This window comes from Apodemus sylvaticus, chromosome 15, assembly GCF_947179515.1.
Source record: "Apodemus sylvaticus chromosome 15, mApoSyl1.1, whole genome shotgun sequence".
In the NCBI taxonomy this organism is placed as follows: domain Eukaryota; kingdom Metazoa; phylum Chordata; class Mammalia; order Rodentia; family Muridae; genus Apodemus; species Apodemus sylvaticus.
Window position 1 is genome coordinate 6078226 of NC_067486.1, and position 19664 is coordinate 6097889.

General features: G+C 40.8%; 2 protein-coding genes across 2 annotated transcripts in view; both read right to left on the bottom strand.

The window, feature by feature from the left end:
* Window positions 1–19664, bottom strand: part of Mrps6 (mitochondrial ribosomal protein S6) — a 57336-nt gene that overhangs the window by 23197 nt on the left and 14475 nt on the right. The gene's annotated exons all lie outside the window — the stretch shown is intronic.
* The window catches only part of Slc5a3 (solute carrier family 5 member 3), a 28309-nt gene continuing 11418 nt past the window's right edge, over window positions 2774–19664 (bottom strand). The window contains exon 2 of the mRNA XM_052157985.1: window positions 2774–13560. Coding sequence (XP_052013945.1) covers window positions 11067–13223 — 2157 coding nt within the window. The 5' untranslated portion in view covers window positions 13224–13560 and the 3' untranslated portion in view covers window positions 2774–11066. The remainder of the gene's footprint in view (window positions 13561–19664) is intronic.

Sequence of the window (19664 nt, forward strand, 5' to 3'; positions counted from 1 at the left end):
GTTTGACAGGCAGGATTTACTACCATACCTTTGAAACATCAAGGCTTCACAGTCATATGTAAGCAGAATTGTAAACACCAGCTATGCTGTTGGTGGCTAGCATTCTTTCAGGGAAGAATTCTTTCAGGACAATGGCTCTAATTTCAACTTTCAAAGGCTAAACACAAGAGCAGGCACCGAGACACACCAGGAAGTCGGAATAGTCAATGCTAGTATCTAGTCTCTAGAAAACCCACTAAAGCTTCTAAGAAGAACTTTTTCAGCTTTATCGCAGCATGCATGACAAAGCACACGCACGCACACACACTCATGCGCACACACATCAGCTGAGGGAAGAGCTGGGAAACCTACAGTACGGAGGAGCAGCCCCTGAGACTGGGGGCTAAGTCAGAAAGGAAAGCACGCAGAACTGGTGGATGCCGAGACGCACGTGCAGGTTTGGAGGGGACCCGCCAGAGGCAGGACAAGTGCTGCTCCAAACAGGGTGCCATACCAAAAGGCTAAGAACCGGAACCGTGTTCTCAGAATGGTGGCTCCCCACGGTCCTTTCCGCACCCCCAGGGGGGCGGGGAGCTGCTAAGGACAGAGTGCAGAACCTCACACTATGGTAGTTCCCAGAGCTGCATCTCCAGCCACACCCTTCAGTTCAAAACTTTCTGTAGTCAATCCGGCTTTTTCTAAACACGCTGCAGAATTTCCCCTAAGGAGGAGGCCATGGAAGCCAAATACTGCAGCTGACAAGAATGTACCCACAGAGCACGTTAACTGTTGTTCACCTTATAAAGCACAAGCAGAGAGCCGATGGTCTCACAGCAAGAAAAGCCTTCTGTGGAAGACCCCAACATGAACGGAAAGAAGCCGTCTGGAGTCCAGGGTCCAGGCAGGTCCAGGAGATAAAGAGGGGCTGTCACACGCTGAGGCACAGAAGAGCTCATCAAATGAAACCTGACAAGTTACTTAAGCTTGTTTGTCCACTGGTCAGCTGGAAGGTACACTTCAGAAACTCCTCTGAGCAGAGGAGAAAGACTGAGAAAGTCAGTGCAGAGGCCCAAGCAGGCACTGGGAGGCCCAAGAGAGCAGACCCCTCCCCTCCCCAGGGCTGTGCGGCCGGCCACAGGCAGAGCCCGGAGGCTTTCAGCAAAGCTTTTAATTATGACATTTTGGAACATGAGACATACAAGCTAAGAAAATATCTTATTAGGCTTCCAAATTTCCACTACTTTCTAGCTTCTAGTTTTCCAACTTAGAATTCTATATTCAATTAAACACTAAACAGGCCATTAAAAAGCCTTTCAATTTTACAGAGTTTAGAGTTAAATGTAACAAGAGGGTTAATATTACCCATCACTGTAGTTCAAATTCCCAGAACTCATGTAAAAGCTGGACAGGCACTGTGGCCATCTATAATCCCAACACTGGTGGAAGCAGAGTCAGAAGATCCCAAGAACAAGACGGCTAACTACAGTTAGCAAGCTCCAACAACTGAGGAGAATACTGAATGTCAGCTTTATACACACACACACACACACACACACAACCACCATTCACACAAATTGATACATTAAAAAGAATTGAAGCCCCCTGCCCTCTATATCATAGGGTAAGATGCACCATCTCTACAGCAATGAGCGAGCACACGCAGACCATTTTCTACCAAATGCCTGACCCAACTGGGACAGAGAAAGAACACGATGAACCTAGTACACTTTGGTATACTAGAAATAGGTACTTCAAACACTGACGGAACCATGTCAAAAGAAGACAAAAACTTTCCCGAAGATCCCATTAGCTAAATCTGGAAACACATCATCAACAACAATGGCCTCTGGCTTATTGAATAAATTAATCTAGAGTTCACTCTGATGAGGAAAATAACCATTTTGTACTGTCAGTTACAACTTAAACAAAAATTATAAGTGGATGCTCAAAACCATGGGTTCCATCTGATGGAGAAAAGTAAGTGCTTTCAGGGCCTTAAATTACTTCACAAACTAACAAAAGAAAAAATAGCTTGACAGCGGAGATATAAAGATACTACCTTGACCAAAAATATCAAGATTAATTTCAACCATAATGGGATAACACAACAGACCACTAATGTAAGTTCTGAGAACATATTACCATTATGTTGTATTATCTTCCCAAATGTACACTCTAGATCTAATCATTAGGAAATAAAATGATCCCAAGTTGTGAGGCATTCACACTCACTGACCTCAAAACATGGGGGTGGGGAAGAGGAATTTGTCCCATATTAAGGGAAACAAAAGGCACAAAGCTAAATGCAACACCAGACCTCTATAAGACTTCTCTTTAATGCTGTTAACCAACAACACCTGCAGTCTTTGGACTCAAACCACTCAATGTTAACTTCTGGCTTTCTATGCTAATTATGATTGCCATGAAAAGGCACCAAGAACTAAAGGGCGTGTGTGAGCAAGCAGCTGTGCTTCTGCAGGCAAAGGGGCAGGGCAGCGTCAGGAGGGGAGGCATCCCAGACTCCCTTGTCTTCTCCAAGCATCTGTAACTTGACGTGATTTTGAAGTTATAAGGGAAAATCCAACAATATTCTTATTCCATGGTTTACATAGACGTAACCTTAGCCACTCTCTGTGTCATCGTTCACAATGGTTAATATCTCAACGCCAGCATGGGGGATTTCTGAAAGCACTCAAGAGCCACGTCAGCAAGAACTTAAGTAGAGTATGACGTGTTTAACTGAGACACAGAACACTGGGTTTGGGACAGATATTCACACTGAGGCACAGAAATGTAAATTTTTCATTTTATTCAAAGTTGGTACAGAAGTTCTAACATTTCCATAAAATAATTACTACACTTCAGTTACAGGACAAAATACCACAGAAAGGAACGGACTTTGCAAGAAATATATTCATCTTAAATTTTCAAATACTTCTGCAGGCTAATGTAGCAGCTGGCAAAATAACACGCGTACACAAAGAACAGAGTCTGTGTTAGAATGAAAGCCAGCAGCTCTCCAAGCACATCTGCTTCGGGTTGTTCCCCATTTTTAAACAACAGCAACACTTAACACAGTAAACCAAGATCATACATGTCTACAGTTTTAAAAATCAGTTGTATACAGTATAGACAAGTTAAAATTGTCACAGATAATTAACAATTTTAAATCTATAATTTTAATTGTTTTCCTTTCAAGATGGAAATAACCACCAAATTCTATTTTCTTTGAATCTAAAGCCTTACACAATGAAATGGACCCGATTAGTGGAATTTGAAACCGAAAGAGTCTGAGGACAGAATAAACTGGAAGTAATTAAAAATTAACTGATAACAAATTGGTATTAATCTACTCTATTATAACCAGACTTGGTCTACAACAATACCAGACTAAAATAACACATGTATATAATACACAGTCCCAGTAATACTGACTGCTGTATTAGCCAGAAATCTGAGCAAAGTTTTCACAAGCAGTACACTGGGGAAGTATTTCTCAGCGCAGACATCTTTTTAAATGCATTAATACTTACATATCAAAATTATTTAGATAAAAACAGCAGTATTCTGCTGACATTTGGCTTTAAAATAAAGGAATGAATGAAGCAATTTCACATGATATTATTAGAAAAGGAATTGTTTTCTTCTTGAAGAAGACTACTAACTTTTGCACAGCAACTATTTTTGATATCCATCTTGTCAAAAAAGGAAAAGAACGAAAACAACAACAACAAGCAAAGCAAAGCAGAAAAGCCTAAGAGTCCACAAGGTGATTAACAACAGCTCTAGACAAAGGCAGCCAGGCAAGGGCCGGGCAAGGCCTGCTGGGTCTCACCATTGCAGGCCCTCACAGACTGAAGCAAGACCGACCAATGAGGAAAGGAGGGAGGGAGAGAGGGAGGGGGAGCGAGGGCAGGCGGGCAGGTGGGGAAGTAATGGCTCCATACCATCATCAGACACTACCACAGTTTGCAGCTATTAAAAAAAAATAAAGCTTTTACATCTTACTAACCCCACAGACAAGTCCATCAGCTAAAGACTTGGTGATCTGTTTGCCACTCAAATGTCTGAAATCTCACAGTGAAATTAGGAAATTATACATATTTACACTGCTATAACTACATTTCACTTAGTCTAACTAAAGCAGTTGTTCATGAACTTATAAATGAAAAACATTTCTGCCAAAGAAATTTTAACAAGTATTTCATAACGTTGTAATAAACTCTTAAAGGTACAGAATACACAGTCTTTAGGCCTAAAAGGTTAACTGTTCTACACTATCACATATTGCTAAGCCAAGGACAGTCCTCACACGCTCCTCCCCTCAGCTCCCACCCCCACACTGTAACCTCAAGGTTACCCACTGCAAAATTCTGTTATGGGTACACATGCCTAGCTTTTTGCTGGAGGGAAAAATCTCTCCATCAGTGTTCAAGTGAACTCTTCTAAGACATATCACATACCAAGACCTTGTTGATCTCTCTCTTTCTCTCTCTCACACACACACACTCACACACACACAGCAACACTGGTCTATGCCATCTAAGATCTTTGTTAGAGGTTACCAAACCTCTCCCTAAGAAGAAAAGTACCCAAATAGAAGAGGCACTCTCTTTTCTGAGAGCTGTATCTTAAAATGTAGACAGAAGTCAACACGGCTCAATCTCACTCCCAGTAAACATGGGACTATTTGGCGGTGAGGAAACCAAGGGGAAGGTGATGGATGCTGAGTGGGAAGAAATGCCTTCTTCATTTCTGTGCGCACACCTACAGCTTTCCAGTCTAGGAGTTCACGGAATGGATTGAAAAGTTTTAGTGCCACTGTGAAAAGCAGTGTCATGTTGAATCTGTCCAGGAACAGTGTGATGTTCAGAATACAGAGTCCAACTTTCTACTAAAAAGTAGTCAGGCACATAAAGAAAACAAAGGTAACGTCATCTCATATAAACTATATAAATCAAAATAGTACTTGCACTATTTAATGTGAATATTTTCATGTCTTTAGAGCACTGTTGGCAGGTAATAAATATTTCTTCTAGATGAGATTTTTTTTTTAACTGTTCAAATTACTACACTTACAAAACTGTCACCTACTCTGTCCACCAGAAATTTGACTGTCTCTGTTTCAGTTTCAGATTGTGTATCTGTGTCCAGGCCTCATTTTCCCCTGTAACCCCCAAATATAACCAATTGCTCTCTCCATCAAAGCTACACAGACAGAGTGATCTCACCGTGGACTGGGCTGTGGCAGCAAGCTCACCACCTAGGCTTTCTGGGCTTTGGTCTTCCTAACAGTTCTGGATAAAGACTGGGTGGGCTTATGACTGGCACTTGTGGGTTAGTAAGAATGTGATTAAGTTTGTGCTTTTCACAAGTGGAAACACACACTTGTGAAGAGTTTTGTGCTTTCTATGGACCTTTAGCCTCTCCTCACACATGGAAATATGAACTACCGTTCCTCAGATGTCCTTAACAAATCTATATTGAAGTTGTTTAAAATAGACACAAATTTATAATGTAACTTTAAATTTTAATTATACATATAAAAGGAATTAAAGATGAATAAATAACATTTAGCTACAATACAGATACTCAACTGCCTTGATTCCTTGAACCAAAAGACTGTATAAAAGTATATAAATGTGTCCTTTGTACTAGTTTCCTTCACTAGTTACAAGTTTAGAAACAGACTACTTACTGCTGAGAAAGGGACAAGTGCAAAGTAGCTAGTGCACCAACACTGGCAAGCAGAAGGAAGGCACCAGCCCAAACACAAACCTCAACACTTGGTTACACTACAGGAAACCTCGTATACCAGCAGCTGCCAGTTAGAGATTTCAATGAGTCCAATTTGTCTCCAATTTACACACATGCACAGGAATGCACACACTCATCCCACACATCCACACAACAGTTACTAATGGCATTCTATTTTCAGAAGCCTAGGCTATATTGAGAAATTGAACATTAAATGTATATGTTACTTATATATAAATTTATGTATCTAGCAGCACTAGGAAAGTAGGGTGAATTCATCTATTTATGCCGTGGGTATACGGTCAACTTGTGTTGTCGGGAAAATCACAAGCATTTCACTAGACACACACTGCCTGGGAGTGAAACAAGGGTTGGGGGAGGGCGGACCAGCACGGAGCCCTGCTCCTGGCACACACAGAGGAAGCAGACCATCGGAAGAACATGCAGGATGCACTGCTGAAGAGTAAAGACACACACACAGCACATCTTTTCTTTGTTTCTGAGCGAAAGGCTACTGGCCAGCAGCTGCTGGCCGCCAAAAAATGAGTGGCTTACACTCCAAACTAATCTTTACCTTTTACAAAGGAGTGGAGACAAACATGATCAATTTCACAACACTGTTACAAGATCAGTCAGTAGCAAAGCCTTGGTGTCAGCACAGGAGAGTGAGAACTTTAGCTGACACCCATGACTAAGGAAAGGACTTGGCACTAGTGATGTTCGAGTTCTTACACAGAACCTCTCTGCTCACTTCACTCCTAGGAGTCAAAGCAGCTGCTGAGCAGCTACAGTGTGCAGGACGGTGTAACAGGACAGTAGCAAATCAAGAGATGGTCTTCATGAGAAGGTCTCAGCCCATAACTGCTTATGCACCAGCCTTGTGCCTTAATGGTACAAGTGTTTCTCATTATAGCAACTAACTCAAACCTTCACCCTCATGGCAAAAAAATCATTCTTTCTGCATCATGTGCCACCGTCATCTCAAAGGGACGTCTGGGAAAACTCACTACTGACTGTTTTATTATTAACAAAGATAAATCTAAGAATGTTATGCTGGAAACATTTATTCTCAATAACATTCTTAGCTACTGTAGGTTTAATAGGTTTAAAAGTTAGCTGTTTAACTCATTATTCGTTTTAAGTCCTCAATACTGGGGCAAAGGAAGACTTGTACATCAAGACAGCATGTGAGATAAACCAAGCACTACTCAAGAGGTCAGAAAATACTTCATAAGGAGCAGGCTATGGAGCAATGGAGACAAGAGACCCAGAACAGCACTTGGAGACTCTGCTTAGGAGATGAGCAAGCCTACCGATAGCGAAGCCTAAGAGCGCCATTTTACTAAACCATCAATACTAGGTATCAGCCACAGTAGCCTCTATTGTACTAACAAATCTATTCTTCCTGCACAACATTAAACTAGGAGTTTGCAGGCTGGACTTTACTCCCTGGAGAGGGGCTTATACCAGCGGACAGCCCAGGTGCTTCAAAATCTGGAATTTAAAGAATGTGACTGTATACCTTTACAGTTTTGTTTTGTTTCATTTATGTACATTGTGTTCTGCCTCCATGGATGTCTGTGAGGGAGTCAGATCTTCTGAAACTGTAATTACAAAGTTATGAACTGCCATGTGGATGCTAGGAACTGAACCCAGGTCCTTGGGAAGAGCAGTACTCTCAACCAATGAGCTAACTCTCCAGCCCCTGCTGCTAAAGATAACAAGCTCCTCACATCTGGATCACACGGGGATTTGTCACATCTCGAAACTTTGCTTTCATTATTACTTCTTAAAACATCTGCACACAAGCAAGGCTCTACAGTCACATAATTCAACAGGAATGGTCTTGTGCAAATCTGTCAATGTAAACCTAGAGAATGGCAAGGTATTACTACTAGAAACCTATATGGTCCCTTTCTACTTACACCTCTAAACGGAGCTGTGAAAGGGAATAAGGCATGAAGGAGGAAGCCATCTTAATACTACACTATCACCCAAATTAGACCTAATTCTTTAGTGAGTAATGACAACACTTATTTATTTGGTGGAAAATAAGGCTCACCTGTAGATTACACTAAACAATATTTGGAGAGGAGATCATGCACCTAGAATAAGAAAAACTCCTGATGTAGGAATTTAAGAATTCTTAACGTCCCTGGACAAAGTTTCTAACCTCATACTCAGAGGACTCATAACTCCACTGGTCTATTCTTAAATGGGAAGTTTCACAGAGTGAAAGATCTCTGATCATTTCTTATGGTGACACCTGTAAGTCATGGACAGACTACCCAGGTCAGCCTCTTTGTGCAAGATAATGGATCCTTTGAGCTGGTGAAAAGGAAGCCCTGGAGTGCTATTACTCGATGCCTCTCTAAAAACAAAAGCAATCACTTCCTAGAAAGAACAGCTGGGAGAGATCAGCCCAGCTGTTTATTGGATGGCTGGACACAATCTTCTGAGAGAAAAAGAAACCTGAAATCCCACAGAGGAGCCATCAATCTTTCTCCAGGTCAGTGGCAAAAAAATGGAGGGAGGGAGGGAGGGGGGGGGAAGGAAAGGAAAGGAAACAAAAGAAAAGAAAAGAAGAGAAGAGAAAAGAAAAGAAAAAGCCCTTCTATCTATCTAGATCCAAACAAAAATTGCCTGGGAAGACAAAGCATCTATAAGCTTGGCTTTCACTCAGAGGACAACTACTTCTCAATCTTGGTCAATTCCAAAGCTTAGCTTGGACAAACACAAAAATACATGTGTAAGTGTCTACAGACTCACACCATCTTTTAGGGCTCACATGCATGTGAAGGATGACCATTTTGCTAGTCTCCAGCCATGTATCATTCCAGGAACAATCACTGTAATGACCCATGAAGCCTGGTCCCCTGAAATGAGGCTGCCACCACATAGTCAAGCACATTATCTATCACTGGGAAGCAATAAGGAAGACGAGCTTTAGAAACTTCAGACTAAATAAACTGATGTCCACACTGGTAAGAATAAACATCTAATGCATATGCTAAGTCATTCCTTATTTATGAACATTAGTTCGCTAAACTCGACCTACAGCTATTTACACACAGACAGACACATGATGGTATATATTATGTACCTTACTATAAGTCAACAAAAAGGGGGTAAGAGGACTCTAGCATTCCAAATTATTAGGACTCGGCACTAAATAAAAGGGAGAAATTCATATAAATAGCTCCTACTCACTTACTTATGCTATACATACAAGGATGTGTCCATCTCTGCTAACTTGCATAGGAATGTGTTCAAAGGAAATGTTAATTCCTGCAATTTAATCCAAATTTGGACAACCCAAGATTCTGTAACTTTCTCAAAGCCTGAAAGGTTATCTCAAAAAGAACTGTTTAAGAGAAGACAGACACAAAGCACAGGTATCCATCTAAACACACAGGCAACTGAGTCCACATCTGAAAACTGACTTCTTAATTTCCCAGTCCAGAGAAGGATGGGCCCTATCTACTTGGCTCCAGGTTATAAATCCCAAAATAGAAACTGAGAGAAAAATTGTACAAGGCACTCTAAGTTCTTCAGAAATGCATCCTGTTCATACAGAGATGACTTTTTCCATTTACAGACTCAGTCCCTCAGAAACCCTCCAGAAGATAGGAAGACTGTGTGACAGTCCCTAACCTGAGCACTGGACTCAGGAAGTCCATCATCTGCAAACACGTTGATGCATTACAAAAAGAAAAAAAAGTTTTGTTTTGTTTTAGTTATCAGGACTGAGTTTGATTGAAAAGCTATAAAATGATCTATAAAAGTAGTAATTCTCCTTAAGTACAAGGCTTAATAAAAGTCATGCAATTTAAAAAGTTATCAGCTTAAAGAAAGTAGGTACAGAATTTGCTTTCGTCATCTCTAGTGGAGAAGAGGCAGTGTTGAAGACACAGGACTACACACATCATCCTTAGAATTTTTCTTAAATTTCTTCTGCACTACCTTCAATAGGAGAAGCAGTCTATAAAAAAGATCTACTGCCCATGGATGTTGCAACTGGATACCAAGCTAAGATAAGGTTGATATCACAAGTTCTCCCCAAGTGTGATATCCCCCACAAGCACACTGCTAAACCCTAAATTCCCTGCTCATGGCAACCTAGGAACACCTGGCCATCCTACAGAAAATCCACACTCATCAGCAGTAAGACTGCTGAGTGTTCTATGACTGACATTCAGTTTGTAATGAAACATACTCATATGCTAGCTGACTAGAATGGCATAGATGTATACACACAACAAATCTTCAAAAAAGACAGAAACAAGAAAGAGAACTTATTAAAAAATGCAGTATGATAGATACCAGTATTAGACAAATGTTTCACAAACGAAGCAAGTGCCAAACCCAGCACACAAGTGGTGCTGACTCTCCTCCACCATACTGGGACATCTTACAGCTGGACCCATTTGGGAAGGCATTTGGCAAATAAGAAATGTTACAAAATGACAAGGAAGCAGCTAGAAAGCAGGTAGAAAAATGATTCATCATCTACTTAGCACTAAATTTATCAGTAATTGCATGGTAGCTGGCAATTCTCAAACTATATTTTAAAATATCCTTATCTGGTCAATAAATGTGGGGATCATCAGCAGTATTTACTTCCCCCCCTAATTAAAAGCAAAATTATAGACAGACTGGTAATCAGTTGAGTATCGTTCAGTTTAAGTAGGAAAAAAAGTAGAGGGAGGGGATGGGAACAAAGTCTGCTCCAAACTGGTTGCTAACATCTCCATACAGGCCTGCAGGAAAACACTCTTCCTTTCTCTTGGCAAGCAGAATCCATACTCACGCTAACAACCAAGCACACACACAAAGCTGTCCTCAAATCAGTACTATACAACACATCAGACTTTCGGGACTTAACTAGTCATACCGGCTCTATGAGTTCAATCTTTTAACTATAGTAGACAAAAACCTTATAAATGAGCAAATTTACTTCAGCATAAGGTCTACCAAGACTTGGCAATGTAGACACTTTACTCATGACACCTTAGCACATGTCCTGTCCTAAGTGGTGCATGAGAATAATTGGTCTCTCCTTACTTTGGTACAGAAAACTCTAAAACCACATTTTATTTTTTTTTTTTTTTTTTTTTTTTGCACAATACATTTTGCTTTGTTTCATATAAGTTGAAGATTTACTTTTCCTTCATCTCTGGGAAAATAGTCTTGCAAATAGATGATTTTTCTGCTAAGTAGAATTTGGCTAAAACCTTCAGCGTAAACAGTGCCTGAGAGGTGCAACAGTTACATTTTTGTGTTTTCAAAGACCAGCATTTTCTCTTAAGTGTCTCCACATATCCTTAGGTTCATACGGAGAAATAAACAAACATGAAAATGCCAAGCGAACACACAGCAAACAGTCCGACATTTAGTATCACTTTAACCTGTGGAGTCTCTTCTAACATTTGCAAACAAACAGCCTCCTCATCCATCAAGTCTCTGAGACTCCTCTTGCTAAGGCTTTTACTTTTAAAGCCACAAAACCAGTCTATGAACTTCCAATACCGGCTTCTGTTTTCTGTTTCTTTCTCTCTCTCTCTCTCACCCATGAGGGCTGCTTGCCCATTGGCATAAGCATCTACTGGCGTTTCTGCCTCTGAATGACCCACAGAAGCCACTTGGTTGCCCTCTTCTCGGCATGTCACCAGCAGATTAACATCTTCAGGCTGGAGTCCCTTAATGCTGTCTTCAGACTTCCCATTGGGAATAGTGTGGCTGATGACTTCACTATTCTCACTGCACTGCAGAATACTCTTCTCTTGCATTTTGTATGGTTCGTCTTTCTGAGAGCAGCTCTCCTTTGTCACCAGGATCTTCTTTGACCAAAAGGTAGTAGTACGAATCTGATCCTTTGTGGGAGGTGGTGTGAGAAGACTAACAATTACAGTAATGAGTCCAGTGATCCAAAATAATGCTGTAGCCACATACATATAGTGAATGTCTTTGATGAAGGCCGGCCTGTTGTCAGGTTGGTCACACTCAGGAGCACGGTAGGTAAAAGCCAGTACCAAGCGGACAGCTCCAAGAACAAAGCCTGCCATTCCACCATAGAAAGCCCCTTGCTCATTGCAGCGGTTCCAGAAAATTGCCAGAAGGAAGAGGGCTGCCACAGGAGGGGTCAGATAATCTGCCACCTCCTGGATGTAAAGGTACATTTGGCCCCCTTGCATCTCCACAATAATCGGCACCCATGCTATGCTGATGACAACCATAAAAGCCACAAATATCCTACCCACAATCATTAGTTCTCGAGAGCTTGCACTCTTGCGGATAAGTTTGTACACATCGAGGGTGAATATGGTACTTGCGCTGTTAAAGATGGAGTCCAAGTCACTCATCAGAGCTGCAATCATCACGGCCATCATCAGGCCCCGAAGGCCCACAGGAACCAATGTCATCACCAGACGTGGGTAAGCAATATTGGAGCACCCAGCTCTGCTTCCACACACTTTCATGCAGTGTTCTGGGTTGATGCAAGCTATCTCGTTAGCAAACAGTATCCTGGAAATCATTCCTGGTACAACTATGATAAACATTGGTAGAAGCTTCAAGAAGCCAGCCATTAGAGTAGAGCCTTTAGCATGAGCAATGTTTTTGGCTGCTAGAACCCTCTGCACGATGACTTGGTCAGCACACCAGTACCAAACCGAGGCTGGGGTCTGCCCAAGAATGAATCCAGGCCATGGAACATCTTCATCTGTTGGATCTCTCAACATTTTTAGGGCATTCACCTTAGGATTGACCATACAAGAATTTGTGTTGGAAAGGTTGTACTTCAACAAAATGGAAGCAATATCGGGTGAGGCCAACATGTACCTTCTCTTAACTTCCTCAAACCCTCCAATATTTACCATGCTAATAACCATAAGTGTGAGTGCCCCAATGATCATGAGCACAGCCTGGAGAGTGTCTGTGTAGATTACTGCAACAAGGCCTCCGGTGACAGTCAGCAGAGCAGTCATGCCAATGAGCAGGATGACAGACACATAAAGGTTCCAACCCAAGGACTCCTGGATAAAGAGGGCACCTGAATACAGATCCACTGAGAGCTTGGTGAAGATATAGAGAAGCAGAGACAAGGCTGCAAAATAGACCTGAATCCTATGGCCACCGAATCTCTTGGACAAGTATTCAGGCATGGTATATACCCCTGACCGGATGTAAATAGGGATGAAAACCCATCCCAGAAGTTGCAAGAGCAGTAAGGCATTGAACTCCCATGCGCCCACTGCAAATCCACTTGCTGCTCCAGATCCTGCCAGCCCAATGAAGTGTTCACTCCCAATATTACTCACAAACAGAGAGGCACCAATTGCCACCCAGGTCATAGAGCGCCCGGCCAGGAAGTATCCACTCACAGTGCTTCTATTAGATTTCCACATGGCAAAAAAACCAATGCACATGACCAGGATAAAATACAGGGCCACTACGGCAATGTCTGCTGTCTCCAGTACAGCCCTCATTCTGGTAACTTGTGAATGAAATGTCCGAATGACAGAAGCGTCCAGATTTTTATTTACTTATTAGTAACCCCAGCCAAGTCTGTAAACCATGCGTGCACTGGACTACACAGAGCAACACAGCAGTTCAAAGTCTTTGTCCTTTGGTTTGCTGTCTTGATGGTGGTGGCTGTGATAAACTTGGAAGGAGACAGTTTAAATTTCCTCCGCTTCTCAATTGGGATTGAGAACTTAGCTTGTACTCTTAATCCACTCTCCACAAGACCATCAGCATTTACTCAGGTGCTGGAGGAGAAATTCTGAGTTGCAGCTAAGTCTAGTGAAGCCTATTGTACCAACCCTGCAAGGCAGCAAAGACAAAAGACAAAGATTGAATTAGAGGAGCGTCTCACCGAGCGATGAGGAAACTTTCAATCGAGCAAACATGGCGCAACATTTGTTATAAAAAGAAAAACACATTTATAATACACTTTAATAAATAACTACAGCAAAGCACAGTCAATACTGTCACAGAGGATAGACATAGCAGCCATCATTTTGAGCTAAAAACTAAAGAGTTATCAGTTGCATCTGCCAACCATGTAAATAATCCTTTCTTGTCTCACTGTAGCAGTCTCAGCTCAGAACAGGTATGGAAAACTTAAAGCACCCTAAGGGAGCATAGGGACACTAAATTTTCCTAACAAGTCAAAACAAATCTGATTCTGGGAAAAAAAATCAGGATTTCAAATACTATAAATCCTTGTAGTACTGGGGGAAGGGGACTAACATTATGGCTACCTAAAGTCCTAGATGCAGGTACATTTACTAGTTGTTAGCATCTGCCTGAGAAGTTAAATGTTCCTACAGTGTTTGTCAAAAGGAAACCTAGAATTATAAATGGCTAGTGAGAAACAAGATACCCTACACAAAAGTGCTACAACACACAACTTCCCACAATGCACACTGCCCTCATGACACTTTTCTGCTAGGGAGGTGTGGGAAGGAATAGAGAGAAAACTTTAGAAGTAACATCTTCCCCTTCTTCCCTTTTTCAGGTAATAATTCCAAAACAAAATCTAAGAAGAGAAAAGCATTGCACTCAAGGTTTGATCTTATAGAATATTTCCAATGCTGTGATATATCTAATTCTTTCTTCTTGAATGAAAAAAAAAAAAGGGGAGATGATGTTCTGGAAGAATGAATAGTTTGTTACTCTTCTTCCAAACCTGAACCAAAACAATTGTCAACCATTAAATCATCTTCAATAAATACATCTGACATTTTCAGTTCTGAATTAAGATGATCACTCTGTAAAACACATTTAAATGTAACTAAAATCAAATTATAAAGCTGATAGTTCTCCAATTAGTAAAGAAACAAATCCTAAATCTTCAATAATTATAAAAACAGCTGACAGATCATTATGAATACTGGTATTATTAAAAGTAATATCGCTATGTGTTAACATCTAAGTGACTGTGCTTACTATAAAAGAAACCTCAAAATAAAGTTTCCCATGCTTGAAAAAAAAAAAAACATTGCTTCTATAAATCTAGGCATTTTGCTTTTAAAAATTAAGAGTAAACTTAGGAGCCATAAACAAAAATAAGGTCATCTTTTCTCAAAGCAGCCTGAAATAAAACCGTACTGTTAAAAACTTGAATACACTAAATAAATAAAATAACCAATAAAAAACAAAAACAAAAAACTTGAGCACACTCTCACCAGGAAGAGAGAGTCATTTTCTAAAGACCAGAGCCCTGCACACTCCTCAGGTCTGACCCACACCACTCCCTAAAGAACAGCCCTCTATCATCTCAGCACTCTTACACAGCACACAGTAATTACACCACATAAAAAACCTGCAAATAAAAAATTCCACATTAAAATCCTGCCTCCTGAAAGCCATGTCAGTGATAAGAGATTGCTAAAAGCAAAAGCAAGAAACAAAAAATCAACTTAAGTATAAATTTGTATCATTACTTCATACTTGCCAAATCTTGAAGATATTTTATAACTGCTTTCTTAAGTCTCCAAATCTTTAGGCTTAACAAAAATAAATAAAAACAAAAACACCTTTGCAATTATTTAGGAAGAACCCTCCAAAAGTTTAGTAAGATCTAAGATGACTAACCAACCTATTGATTTGAAAGGATAGCTTTAAATGTTTCAATGTAGAAAAGGGCCATCCTCAGTCACAGTAAAGAGGTCAGTCATGAGACTGCCTATAGTTGAGAGGTCATCGTCTGTCACAGTGGAGAGGTCAATCATGAGACTGCCTATAGTTGAGAGGCCACCGTCTGTCACAGTGGAGAGGTCAATCATGAGACTGCCTATAGTTGAGAGGCCATCGTCTGTCACAGTGAAGAGGTCAGTCATGAGACTGCCTATAGTTGAGAGGCCATCGTCTGTCACAGTGGAGAGGTCAATCATGAAGCTGCCTATAGTTGGGACCCCCTTTGACACACGGACCAATGTTGCCTTGTCACCTGTTGACATGCAAAGCTAAACCCCTGCTGGTTCCAAGGACCTTCACATAGACCTCTTCTTGGTAGAAGCTGAGCATGGGGAGCTGGAGAGATGGCTCAGCGGATAAGAGCACCTCTGCTCTTCCAGAGGTCCTGAGCTCAAGTCCCAGCAACCACATGGCGGCAGCTCACAACCATCCGTAATGGGATCTGATGCTCTCTCCTGGTGTGTCTGGAGACAGCTACAGTATGTGTGTGTGTGTGTGTGTGTGTGTGTGTATGTGTGCAATAAATCATAAAAGAAAAATAAAGAATGGGAGTTTAGAATTTAAAAAAAAACAAAAGACGTTTAGCATGTTTTCTAAAGGATGAGAACACATTCAGAACCTTTGTTTGGAGAGGAGGGGAACCAGTTCTGAGCACTGTTGATGTAGCAGCTTATGTGTTCAGAGACAAAGTACTCAAAAGCAAAGGAGACTTCCTGTTTCTATCACTAGAAATCAGTGCAGGACCATCACTTTCTCTGTCACATAGGACTCATGGCGTCAGCTAAGTCACATTCTGCTTTGTATAGAATATTCCACCTGGCTGAAATTCCCATACAAGGTCTGAGTCCTAACTTCTTTAGATCTGCCATCAGAGAAAATAGAGCAGTCAAATTTGAGCTCAGAGCTGCCTTAAGGCTGGACACAGGGACATGCCTTAATCCCAGCACTCAGGATGCTGAGGCAAAGGACTGCTTCAGTCCCTGGCCTGTGTGGGCTACTCTGAGAGTGTCTCAAAAAAAAAAAAAAAAAAAAGTGTGTTTGACTCTGTCTTTCTTTGGGTCCTTCCAAAGCCACTGCTGACAGCAGCTTCTCACTGGACACTGCAATAGCCTAAAGGTAGTTTTTAGAGTTTTCTAACTTAAAGTACATACAGGGATTAAGACTTTCTAAAGATATCAAAATAGAAAATAGTAACCAAAACAGGTCAACTCCAATTGTACAAAGATACATACTACAGTACAATGATAGTACACTTCAAGTGTCAGTCACAAACAGACATTACCATAGCCCTGAATTTCGGCCTCTCAAGACTATTTCACATTTCTTTAAGTGAGGGGTGGAGTCTTAAATAAAATATACAATAATTTTTGTACATTTTTTTTATGTTTAAGAAGAGAACAATTCTTCAACAAAAGCACCATAAGCAAGGAAGGTCCAGAGTTCCTTTACAAAGGATATATATGGAAGCATCTCCATCTGACATGGAACATTTTAAACTTTGTTTTATCTTCATAAGCCTTCTTTTACAATTTAGTTTTCTTTGATATAACCTTATTTTTAAAAAAAGAAAAACATTTCCAGAACAGAAATAACTGGAGTATACACAAATGCCCCCCCATCCCCCCCCATGATAAGCAGAGTCATGCTAATTTCAAACACAAGGGTGTTTTCATGTAGCAGGACTTTCCCCACTAATATCATGGGTGATACATTACTGGTAGTTTCACACTAAGTCAGAATGCAGATTTGTTGGTCATGCATTTAAATGGACTACATCCAAAGACAGAAGAGAAATGCACATGGTACTGTCTGTGTCTGACCAACAAGAAAGAAGAAATGGTGAGACCCAACTTAAATCAACTATGAACTCCTTTAGGTGTTAAAAGCACAATTATGAAAACAGCTAGGTAAACACTAAATCTCATTTCTACTGTCTAGGGTGACTATTTTTTAATATACCAAACCAGAAAATTATTTGTAACAATCAAAATCCAGAATGCATATAGCAAAATAAATAAATAAATAAATAAATGCCACATGTCATAAAACCCTGGGCTCCTGTTGCAATTTCAAGATATATGTTCACTGACAAAGCATCAAGTAGTGGTTCTCAACCTATGGGTTGTGACCCTTGGGGGGGGGGGGCAGGGCCAAACAATCATTTCACAGGGGTCACCTAAGACTATCCTGCATATCAGATATCTACATTATGTTCTGTAACAGTAGCAAAATCAGTTATGAAACAGCATCGAAACAATTTATGGTTGGGGTCACCACAACGTGAGGAACTGTATTAAGGATCACAACATTAGGAAGTCTGAGAACCGCTGGCATAGATCATGTTGACCCTAAAAATGACCAACTGCACTGTCCTTAGCTTTGGGATAACTTGCACAGGGCCCCAGCACTGTCAGTGGTAGGCCTAGCAAATCAATACTGTCTAGTAATAGAAATGAAAAATACTCAACACCTGGTAATTCAAGGGTCACAAGAGAGACTTCTGGAAGTCTCTTGTGATCACTTCAGTGTCCCATGAGCATCCCCCTAAGGTTTCCTTTGTGTCCACCACCAAGCCACAGATAGCACAATTAACACCAGATTGTGTGATCCAGCAATGCAGTAAGTATGGGCTGCCCGGACAGAGGCACATGTCCTTTATTACAGCAGGAAATAGTAACTCTCTGAAGGGCAGGGCTTGAAGATCTGTCACTTCTTAATGACAATATATCTCTGTGAATGTCAAGTGTGATATGCAGCCACTGCCTAGATCATAGGGGCACAACCAAGGTGGATTAACGTCCTTAATACTGCCCCCAACCTCAGGGTGGTGGCTTGCCTCAATTCACTCTGTCCAGCCGAACAGACCGGGAATGATGACTCTGCCCTTTCAGATTTTCCTGTCGGCTGCAGGCAAGGGGTTTTAGGGCCTTCATAAATGTTCTTCACATACAGAACAAGTGGATAAAATTAGACAATTCACTTGCAAATGTCTTTAAGAGGTTCCCTACCACTCCATCAACTTTCATCACTCATTTGAGGAAACACCAAAACTTATGTCATCTTAGACTTCTCATACATTTTCAAGTCCAATAATGAAAAGTCTAAGAAGGGAATAATTAATGATTCTTAATGTAAAGTATTAAGTACTCACGTGGCTGTCTTCTAATTTTACTTTTAAAGAGGCAGAATGCAGATATAATACAGTTTACCAGAGACACTTAAAAGCAAAACAAGTTTTCTTAATACAACTGACACGGAATTTCAGCTAATCATGAGTACAGTTAAAGACAATGCTATAAATGAGTTAAAACTGAAATTTTAAAAACCTCATGATCGTCATGAGTTACAGTGATCATTTTATACATGAGAAAACCAAGAGTTAATTGCCCCAGAATCCAGCTGTGTGTAAGATAGAATTTGTATCACATCAGTGTCTATATTGCTTCTGCCCCTAACTATAATGCAATACGTACTGCCTTCAAAGAAAAGGTCTTTCTGTGCTGACAGGCAAAAATACTAATGATAGATTTAAAAACAAAAAACAAAAACCTCCACACATTATACATGTTTAAAAATTTGTTTGCAAGCTAGGTATGCTAGTACATCCCTATAATTCTGGAAAGGCTGAAGCAGAAGAATCACAAGTTTGAGGCCAGCCCGGGCTGTGTAAAGACCAGCTCAAAAGAAACAATTTTGAGTGGCCAGAACATCCTCATGGTAGACACACTGCGAATATGAACAAAGAACATATAACAAAATCCAACTCAAGTATTTAAGTGCAGTCACATATAAGTGAATATGTAGAGAAAATGACATTAGAAACAAAAAGACTGAGGTCCATGTAGCTCCATGTTCGTGTCACCTAACACGTACAAGACCCTATGTGATCCCACACTCAAGACCGGCCTACTCTCCATTTCCATGTCTGTCTCCTGTCCACCTCAACCCCTCCAGTCTGCCCTCCTTCCACATCACCATCCAATATACATCCCACGACCGGCAACCGAACACCACCCTGAGCAAGCCCTCCAGTATCTTCTACACAGTGTTTCATTCACAAGTACTGCACTGAAATTGCTCAAGTTCAGATCTCCTGCACAATCATCAAGAACAGCTCCTTAAGCAGCTTGAGATGACAGATTTAAGAGGTCTAGAAGGAACAGTGTCCTTCCTTTCCTCAATTTCAAGCAGCTACAAATAAAGTTTAAGTAGAATGACGGCCAGTC